Source organism: Nanorana parkeri, unplaced genomic scaffold (genome assembly GCF_000935625.1).
Source record: "Nanorana parkeri isolate BGI_ZX_2015 unplaced genomic scaffold, ASM93562v1 scaffold1705, whole genome shotgun sequence".
NCBI lineage: Eukaryota > Metazoa > Chordata > Amphibia > Anura > Dicroglossidae > Nanorana > Nanorana parkeri.
Genome location: NW_017307973.1, coordinates 278,287 through 289,279, shown reverse-complemented (window position 1 = coordinate 289,279; position 10,993 = coordinate 278,287). Strand labels below are relative to the sequence as shown.

The 10,993-nt window shown below is 41.4% G+C and overlaps 1 protein-coding gene across 1 annotated transcript in view; it reads left to right on the top strand.

Moving 5' to 3' along the window:
• Window positions 1–1,933: 1,933 nt before the first annotated feature.
• The window catches only part of LOC108799365 (rho guanine nucleotide exchange factor 28-like), a 100,000-nt gene continuing 90,940 nt past the window's right edge, over window positions 1,934–10,993 (top strand). Inside the window, exons 1-2 of the mRNA XM_018571228.1 lie at window positions 1,934–2,185; window positions 9,675–9,696. Coding sequence (XP_018426730.1) covers window positions 2,114–2,185; window positions 9,675–9,696 — 94 coding nt within the window. The 5' untranslated portion in view covers window positions 1,934–2,113. The remainder of the gene's footprint in view (window positions 2,186–9,674; window positions 9,697–10,993) is intronic.

The window sequence follows — 10,993 nt, the reverse complement described above, 5'->3', positions numbered from 1 at the left end:
TCCCCCCCCTCTTCCCCCCTCTCTCTCTCTCTCTCTCTCCCTCTCTGTTGTATCTCCCTCTTTCTCCTTTCTGTGCTGTCTCTTCTCTCTCTCTCTCTCTCTCCTCACACTCTCTCTCTTTCTACTCCTGCTCTCTCTCTCTCATTCTCGCTGCTCTCTCTCTTCTCTTTCTCTGCTGCCCCTTCTCTCTCTTGGCTGTCTTTCCTTATCTGCACTGCAGCAGCTTCTCAGGTCTCCTCTCATGTGCGCTGTCCTGTCCTCCCACGGTGCTGATGTGGCCGACGCTGCAGACAGGGAGAGGTGTCCTACCCCTTCCCGCCTGCAGCATCTGATAAATTCATCCGCCTTAGCACCGCGGAGTGTTGAACATGGGCAACAGGCACTCTTTATGCATACATGAATTATATTGTTATTGTTATGATTGGAAAGTTCACCCAAAAGTGATTCGTCTGCCATGGATGGAAATTGCTTTGAACATGTCATCTTGTGAACATGCTTACAGGCCAGGAGAGCACAGGGATGATGGTATCAGTATGCTTCTGCTTCTTTATTATTCAGTCCCAGAATTAAGCGGATCCTAGACCAGGCTGCATTGATTAATTGCATTGTAGTCCGCAGAGAATTCCAGGATTTGGCTGTGCTGTTTTGACGTGGTTACCTGCATAGCATTACTTCACATAAATGTATTCTGACTAGCATTTTGCTGCTTAGAACTCCAGGCAAAACTTTTATTAACCTTGCACTGCAAGGGTTAACTGTTCGTTTTTGTCTAGTGCTAAAATAAAAGTTATACTCGCCCAAACTGCTGAGTTGGTTCCCTGGTTCTCCGGTCTCTGAAGGATCTCCTCCTACACTGCAGCATTGGAATGTTTCTCTGCATCCTCATGTCTATACATTGTTTATAGGACCATCTGTGTCCCATTAAGGGGTGGGTTGGAGGTTTAATTTCCCTTCACTTCCCTTCCCATAGACACAACAGAAAGTGAGAGAAAATCCCTCCAATTAATCCCTGGTGGTCAGCAGGGTCACCAGAACTAGTGTCCCCATTTGGAGAGGAAGATTCCCCATCTATTCCTGTGCTGCTGACAACCCAAAATATGGGATTTTCTTTTACTGTCTTTAATGGTAGTAGTAACTAGGACAATTAGAGAGGCAGAGTCTCCCTAACGGGGACACAGCAATATAACCCTGACCAGGGTTCTTATCCCTCTCCACTCTATCCAAAACTAACAAAAACATTTTGGCTTCAGTTATACTTTAAAGAAAAGTTGTTCTTTTTATGGAGTTTTGCTCTGGAATGCAAGGGGGGGGGGGGCTGGGCAGGTTAATGTTAACATAATTAACCTTGTCTGTGCTGTGATCTCATTATTTGTTGTAAACTAGACTTGAACAGTGTCTGTCCTAACATAGGGTTAAAGATCTAGAAGCATTGGGCGTTAATGAGAAGAAGCTCAGTCTGTCCCTAGTCTTTTTATGGGGACAGACAGAGTTTCCTGTCACTTGGAAAGTGAGAGAGAGGTTAGCAAAGACGCATCTAAAAAGTAAGAATTTTTTTATTGTTACTTTTAGATATGCCTTGTGAATAGTAACACATAAACATATAGAGGGGTTTTCTCAAATTTGACTGCAAAAGTGGAAATACACTTTAAGGAAGCATATTTTGAGAGTTGTAGTGGCAGTTGTAGTGGCACACTGGCAGTGTGGAAAGATTGCGTTCTTGTCTTTTTTTTTGTACTCGCTCCCTTCTCTCTGTTTACTTACAAGTGTACTTCACAAACTCCAGCTTCAGTGTAGGCACTTTCCATTAGCATGGAAATGAAGCGGTAAGTTAATGATTCATTGACACCCAGTGACCTCTGAAATAGTTGTGGACCGAGATGCAGCTCTGGTTTTGGTACATGTTCTCCCTTACATTCCCTCATCTGATTTAATGTTTACAGCCTGATCTGTCTACATGCCTGAACTCCTGAAGAGAGCAAACGTTTACAGCCTCTCCCTCCCCTGGGCAGACAGGGCAATTTGATCCAGCTCTCTTCATTCCTCTATTTTACACATCTTCTGTGGACGAGCTTCAGGGTCCTCCGTAGTAAAAGCTGCGTACTTCTTCACAAACATGGATTCGGATTCCGATTCCCCATTTAATTATTCCTGGCCTGCCTTTCCCAAAATGAGGATTCACAGAAGAGCGACTGCTCAAGGTACAAACAAAGCCAAAGTGGTCTGTCAGACGTTTTGTAGCAGTGTTTGTTAGTGTCGAAAGTAGAAAATGACTATAATTTGCAGCTCATGCTTTTTTTTTCTGACTGGTAAAATGTTATATTTGTTGTTGCAATCCAATCATATGGTACCTGAAAATTCAACTTTATCGTAATCAATTGTAGTACTTTATGATCTTATGGTAAGACGAGATATGATTGTAAGAAATGCTAATGAGAAAAGTTGGAAGCCAAAGTTGTCTTCCACACATTATGTAGCAGTTTTTTTTTTTTTTATGTCGAAAGTAAGAAAACAATAACTTGCAGCTCATGATTATTTTTTCTGACTGGTAAAATGTTATGTTTGTTGTTTCAATGTATCTAATTTAATAATTTGATTACTTTGTTTGGAGCATATTCCTGTTGACATACAGTTGCAGTTACAGGTGTTACTACCTCCCATAGTTGTTACAATCCGATCATATGGTACCTGAAAATTCAACTTTATCACAATCAGTTGTAGTACTTTATGATCTTATGTTAAGACGAGGTATGATTGTAAGAAATACTAGTTAGAAAAGTTGGAAATAGGACTGCAATAACTAATCGATTAAATCGATAATCGATTATGAGAATAGTTGGCAACTTCGACAATCATCGATAGAGAGTTTTTTTTATACAACCAATCGATTAGTTGAAAAAAAAAAAATCGGTCAACTAATCGATTATGAAAATAATTGTTAGCTCCAGCCCTAGTTGGAAATCGTTTAAATGCTACAAATGAATTGCAAGGTGTGAATGTGTCGGATTTAGGATTGTATTTATTTTTGTACATTTATGAACTCGCATGTTCTAGTCGTAGCTGTTCAGCTAGAATTGTCTAGTATATGTGGCCATTTGTCAACTATTTTTATAAACTTGTAGCATTGGATTATATCTCCTGGAAACATGCAAGTAATTGTATGAAATGAGAAACTGAACAATACATTCAGATTTAACTGACTGTGTCATACAGGTATTACATTTACTGCCCACACCTTTCCAGAGACTTTCCTTTAGAAATCTTTAGCAACTTTCTTTAAAATTTACAAAAGATTGTGTCAAGGGATTGTTCTGTGACGCACTTTCAATAACCTACAACCTGTACAATTACAGCACACATTTTCAGCTGTTGGAGTGTCAATAGGAGAACTACGAGGGGAATGTATCAGATACTGGGCTAGTCTTGTAATCTAGACACCTCTTCAGTAAAAAAGTCAGATCCCAGACCTGGACCTGTATATGTCCTATCAAAGCTTCATGGTTGCTAGCATCGTGGTCGCTTCTAGATTTTGAAAGATTTGTCTTATCTAACTGATCACATGGCATGCTAGAGACACTAATTTATTTTCATGTGTATTTGAGCAAAGAAAAATATTTGTGCCACAGATTTCCTGGCACAGATGTTCAGTTTGATCTGCTGATATAGTTCTATAGAAACTGTCAAATGTTTAAGGGCTTGTTCACACCGAATGCGTTGTGTTCCAGAGTGGTAGCTGCTGGAACGCACCACAATCCCTCGCAAAACTTCCCCTGTTTTCTGGGGCGGAAGGGGGCGTGGCGGTGCATTGAGTGATTACGGTGCGTTCCAGCAGCTACCGCTCTGGAACGCAGTGCATTTTGGTGTGAACAAGCCCTAAGGGTCCATTCACACCTTTGTATGCAGAGTGTTGACAATTGTTGGTAATTTTTAAATCTGTTGTTGGATAATATAAGGTCTTCGATAGGAATGGCATCGCATGACAACATGCCTGCCCAAAGGAATAATAAAATGTCAAAACAGAGAGGCATAGGTATGAAGCCAGGCTTTATAGTTGAAAATTTCTGGAAAAATCCTTGTGCTGGTTATCCTGGCAACCAGTCAGCTTTCTGCTTCTTCATACAGTTGGGATAAGGTCCTCCTGTGATATCAGGTAGTAGACTGTAATGAGTAATGGGATGTTATATGGGTACCATATTCTTGCTAACCCAGTGGGCAATGATGTAAACATTATAATAAATGTTACCTGTGACTCAAGCCAAGGCCCATGCAGGGTCTGTGGGCTGACTGGGAATATGCTTTTTCCAAGGTGTTCCATCATGCTGTGCTAACTGGTTAGAATTCTCTAAGCAGGTAAGCTAGTTTACATTTATATGTCCATTTCCAGTGACATCATGTAACAAGTTAACTTGCATGATTCCTAAAATGATTAGGATCTTCAACTTTTGGGATGATATCTTCAACCTCTTATCTTCATTACTGTCAGAAACGATAACCAAGGACCCGCATATGGCCCTCCTTAACTGTAAACCGGATGGCCTCTCTGGCAAAACTTTTAGGCTAGCAATGCACGTTTTGACTTCCGCTAAGAGAGAAATAGCAAAGAACTGGCAGTCCCTTCACACCTGTAGTGCAATAAACCATGTGCACTGGATAATGTCCCATGAAAAACGCACAACTCAACAACACTATGTGCAAATTGGAAGCTATTTGGTCCCCGTGGATCTGTAAATATTTTGACTCTGCTGCTCCTCACCGCCTTCTCACCATCTAAACTGAATTTTTTTCTTCTTACCCCCTCATTAAGGGGATGGTGCGCCCACTCCCGCGTGCAGTCCAGCTCCTCTCTCTTTTTCTTCCCTAATTCTAGATCTCTTCTGCCTTCCCCCTCCCCAACCTTCTCTCCTGTTGTGTCGTCTGTCTTATGCGATATCACTCCTTGATAAACAAGGTTACCTAAGTTGTATACTATTCCAATGCCATCGCTATATATATGTCATCTACCGTACTTGATTTTTACTCTGCTACAGTCTGGGACCTCCCAGTATAGTATGTTTCGGACTTCATCCCCAATTGTGCCCAAAACGGGTTTCACGACAAAGACCTCGCCAGTCCTATATTAATAGACCCTTTTCCCGTCTTTAGTCGAGTCCCATAGACTGATGGAAACCTACAACAACTAGAGCGCTATGTCATGTGTAACCTGTCTCTTGCCATCACCATTCTTGTGTAACAGTATTGTGACTGCCTGTCCATGGTGATATCAGTTTCCTTCATGTGTTTACCCTTTTGGAAAATGATTTTTGTTGACTATGTATACCTCTGTATTCTCTTTTTCAATTTCAATAAACATCTATATGATCAAAAAAAAGATTAGGATCTCGACTTCTGTAGAAACATGTATTTTCAGCACCTGTCATACCATGATGTCATGTATTGCTCTCTTTGCTTACTTGTGCTTATCCTAAAGTATAGACCTGTTACAAGAGAAATCTGTGAACTGCCATTGCTGATCTCCTTCTGAAAATGATAGCTGGCTGTTCAGATGACTGTCTGGCTTTGGGACTATTTGAGTCCCTGACCTGGAAAAAGTATAAAGAAAGTCAGAGAAAAGTCCTTATAAACATTCTTGTTCTGTGCTCTATTCTGCAAATAGCATTTTTGGGAGCAGAGCTTTGCAATGGAAACTTTTTCTTTTATGGAGTCCATCTATTTGTAATGCATATTTCAGTTTCGGGGCTTGTGACTGGCTGTTTTATGTATGTTTTTCTTTGACTTGGTAGGAGACCCCAAACCTTCTTATCTGCAATGGCCACTATAAGGGGTTTGCCAGTGTACAAGATGGATTTTAAATTAATATAACGGAGAATGCAGAAGGGAAGAGGTTGAACACCAATAGATGGGGAAGAACATTTAAGACCTCAAATGAGTAGGAGGCAGCAGATAGATTTTGCCCCTGGAAGTTTAATAAGCCAGTGGGTGAATCTGCTGTACCCTGATTGGGATTTTTTATCTTCAACATTGAATTATCTCTCTTAACTAATGGAATTAACTTTGACAATAACTGGTTTTATTTGTCCTTAAACTGTCTTTGGCTGGCCACACTCTAAGAATTATTTACTAATCATTTGGTGCCAATGTCCTCCTGCTTGAACTCGGAATCTGAGCCTGAATAAACTACAATGAATTCCATGATTTGCCATCCTCTCCTTCACCCACAACAAGTTTTTTTCTCACTCATTTTAGGAGAGGAATGGCTCGTTGAATCATGTGACAAAAAACTGCACCATGCCCAGAAACATTTTAAGAACCTAGTGAATGTGTGTGTATATCTACAAATACGTATATGTTTATATTATTTGCGTTGTTAACTTTAGAGCTGTTAAGGTTCAAATACATTGCCATGTATGAGAGTGCTGTTATTTTGCGCACATTGGGTGCACTTAGAACAGTTACAACAGTGTCCACCAGCTGCTTATAGGGTTAATTGGAGCCCATGAGTGGCAGGCCAAACATGGTTTGCTGACCACAGCACAAAGCATATCCGAAGGACTTTCTGGTTTTTTTTTTCTAAATGCTTTGTACCCGGTTTAGATAACACAGCAGGACTACCTCTCACAGGGCTCAGGGGTGCCCTTCATAGGGTTCATAACTTCTCCTCTATAGGGCTCATGACTGTCTGTCATAGCACTGAGGAGCTCCCCTCTTAGGATTCAGGACTGCTCATCATAGGGTTCTGAAGTGCACCTCATAGAGTTTAGGAAACCCTATTGGCAACAGTTTGAAGACCCTCCTGTTGTGGGGAAATCATATTTCCCCTTTCTATTGCTGGAAAGCTTTGGCAGCCTCCCAACACTCTCATATAAACACACAGCAGGTGTGGCTAAGATGTTAGAAATCAACTGAAATGGACATTGTTGTGATCTCTGAGGATCTTTAGAATGAATAACTTCACACTACAAGCAGCTGGAAAGGTCCATGATGGCTTGTTTTAAATCTTTTAATGCTTTTTAAGAATATGCAAACAAGTAGGGTTGCACAGCTACCAAGTACAGTACTCGGTACAAGTACATGTACCCATACTTTTGAGCTCCAAGACTAGACTAGAGAAAAATTCAAAAATTAGGAGGCAGCTGTCATTTGTAAGGAGCACACGGAGCTCCTGGGATTTGTGCATCTCTGTTTTAATGTACGATTTTGTTTTTATAAATATAAATAAAGGGATGCACAGATACCAGTTTTGCGAGTACGAGTACTGGTACTTGCCGAGTACTTACAAGTACGAGTACTGATAAATTTTTGTTGTCATGTGACAGTTTTTCTAAAACAATACAGACTAATGATTTCAGAACAGTGGTGGAGCGCCAGAGCCAGGTCCCAGCTGCAACCGCTGCAACCCTGGTAGTTCTCATGAAAATACCAAGTATCTGCACTGGTACTCAAAGTATCTGTGCATCCCTACAAACAAGTGTTTGTAGCCAGAGGATCAGTTCAGCAACCCAGCTTCTATTAATTTCAGAAGGTGGTCAGCAATGGTACTCTACATTCTTTTGTTGTGATGTGTCATTTTTGCTATTTAAAAAAAATAGAGTGAAATTACTCGTAAAATGGTGAATTCCTTGTTTATGTCCCTTATGTCTATAAGTACATTGAGTTGGACTGATTGAGAAACTGGCATTTGTGGTATGTGCTGTGTGTGGTGCGCACACGAGTGCTTTTTTGCTGTCAAGTGTAAGTTTAGATTTGTCATGTGTTGTTGCACCATAGAGGGGAATGGGGTAATCTTTAAGCAAGCATGGTCTGGATTAATGAAATGCTTTGTGTCCTTTTACCTCAATAGATTAAAAGCAGTGCAGAGGTACTTAACATGATATGCAGATTCCATGTGTACTTTCAAATGTTTGCAACTGAAGTATGGTACACATGGAATTAATCTTGGCCAGTTCCCGATGAACCGGCCGAAGTTCGCACAGTGGGTGCGCTTCCGCCTAGCATCCCTCGTTCAGCTGATCGAAGGAGCCGGTTGGAGCTAACAGTCAATTAGCTCCGATCTCCCTTTTAGGTATTCTGACTGCGGTCGCTTTCGTTCAGCCCGCGAATTGAACGAAAAAAAATAGAAACTTGTTTACCTGGCTCAAGACTTCATTTTTTTCATTGGAAAACTTGTTTACTAGATCCTTTCTGTGGGCTAGTATGGGTAAAGAGTGGGTGATTTTTCTATTTTGCATATCATGTTTTTAAATTGATTTATAGGCTTCAATTTTCTCTTTTTTTATTTGATTGTTAGCCAAGCTCATTTCCCAGAGTTTCCTGTAGGTGCAACCTGCTGGTGAAACTTGGTATTGTGTTATGACCATAAAATGTAATGATTCTCTATGAGAACCAGTCTATAGTTCGACTTCAGTCTGCAAGGAACTGCAAGTAGCAATGTACTTCAAGGCACCATGAGGTTTTAGGAAGTGAGGACTCCTCTGTGCTACATACAAGGACGCGTACCAGGAAACTTGTCATCTTCATATCCTAAAGCCTGATTCACGCCTAGGCGGCACCGTTTTTGCGTGTGTGCAGCATGTGGTTATTTTTACGTTGTGTACATTTTGATGCGGGTGCATGAAGACGCGCGTTTTGACTGACCATTTATAAAACATTGTGGGCAATGGAAGAACGCGCAAAAACGCTCACGAAAATGTGCAACATGCTTCTGCTGTGCGTTTTGGACATTTCCAATGAAGTCTTTGGGGCAAAAATGTGCTTTCAACTGCCCATAGAAGCTCATGTACCTTTTCCGGCGTTTGGCTTTTTTCCTGCTGGCGTTTTTCTGCTCAGGTGTGAACCAGGGCCATTGAAAATCATGGAATTTCTTCTGTTGGGCATTTTCCTACTGCTCAAAAACTCCTAGGTGTGAACCAAGGCTTAGAAGTTCCCCTGTGATTGTTATACATTTGTCATTTAGTCTTTATCTAAATGTATTTATTCCATCTGATATATCAAATACATGTCATTTTAATTGAGCCAGATGCTAGAACGCAGGAATGTTTACTACAGTCCTTATTGGAGCCCTGCGGCAGCTGCACGCTAAAGAGTTAATTACTGGCTTGCTCTTGCAGAGATACAATTATGTAAAATGAAGCCGTGCTCAGGAAATCTCTGTAGCCATTGTATTCTCAATCTTCATTATTGTTTTAGATGTAAAACCTGATTTAATTGTGAATAATGCAATGGAGTAAGACCGAGTCTTTATTTTGTATAATCCTCTTTGTGTCCAGTACTGCTTTGCCAGACAACAAACAGAGGAGACTGGGAGGTGGGATGGGGGAGGCAATTCACAGTTAGATCAAGTTTGTAAAACTCTGCCAGATGTTTTGTGGATTTCTCCTGTTTTATGAGTTTGCGTCATTCATCTGATTGCAGTTCCTGTGTCAGACTTAACGTTTACTTCCTAACTAGTAAATACACAGAGCAGAGTCAGTGATTCCAGATTTCCCTCTTACCCTTTCATCTTCTGCACAACAAGAATATGTAATGTGAGCCGTGGCTGTCCTGTGGAAGAGGGGAAGAACTTTGCTGAGCACCTTTTAGGTGTTTAAACTGGCAACAAAACGAAACCTTATTTTAATTACGATAAGTTCTTAAAGTGATATTGGCCCCTTCTTCGGGACACAGAAGCGATCTGGCGACAGGTAAGTCGCCAGGATCGCTTCTGTTGTAAAGCCGACAGTCGGCTCTACAAGTTTAAACAGAGTCCCGGCGGCAAAAGTCGCCGGGACTCCCCCGATGCTGGCGACGTACACTGTACGTCGTCAGTCACTAAGGGGTTAAAAAAAGTGTGTGTGTTTTTTCAAATTCTTTTTCATGTAACTTTAAATTTATTTTTTTTGGAAACGTAAATTTTTTTTTCCTATTTTTTTTTCACTTAACTTTTATTGCTATCACATAGGGGGCTAAGAAAACCCACTATGTGATAGCAAAGAGGATGTGACAGGCACTCTTTATGGAGACATCAGGGACCCCCAAAGAAGCTGACTAAGCAGAGATCTTTTAGACTGTAAGTCCTCAGGGTCAGGGCACTCCTTACCATCTTGTCTTGAATTGTATTGTAATTGTAATGTCTTCCTTATATTGCAAAGCTCTGTGCAAACTGTTGGCACTATATAAATTAGCGTCTGAAGCGGAAGTGATTTAATATACATCACTTCCGCATTCTGAAAGGGGACCGGGGGGAGATTGTGTACAGATTAGGGTTGCCACCTTTTCTTCAAGCCAAACCCGAACACTCTAGCGACGCTCAGACATTTTTTGGGGAGAATAAGTCGTAGCTTATTCATATGTACATAATGCCGCCCATTCATATGTAAATATCACAGTTGAAACTGTTTTCAGTGGGGGGCCAGTAGCCCCTATCTTAATTTTGGTTGTCCCTGTCTGCTTGACATCTGGTGTCCAGGTTTCTGATGCCATAAAACCCGAACACAGCATTCAAAACCCGAACTGTCCGGGTGAATCCCGGACAGGTGGCAACCCTAGTACCGATCTCCCTCTGATCCCGTCAGAGAGAAACTATGCTGGTCCCGGGCTTGCACCAGGCACAGCGGAGCCCGGGACCAGCGTGACAGCTGGAGGGGTGGCCGCGTAGGGAGGGGGGACACGGACCGGCAGCTTATACAGGGGAAATCCACCATTTTAGAACTGCCAACAACATAAAAGGCGAGTGGAACTATTCCAAAAAGGACACAGAGGAGACATGAAGAAATGTATTTTGTCCTAGTTGAAGATTTTCTGCCAATCCATTATTATATATGGCAATGTTCATGCATGTCAGAGTAAAGGATTTTAGGTGGCTAAAAAGATATTTTCTTTTCATACACATTTGATTGGTGTAGTCATCTTTATTATGTCTGGATAATGTCCAGGCCAGAACAGTTTGTTCCGGGACCAAAAAAGCATCCAAATGTATCCCTATGGCCTGGGCTGGATTTCCAGCTAGGCCATTGAGGGCCGG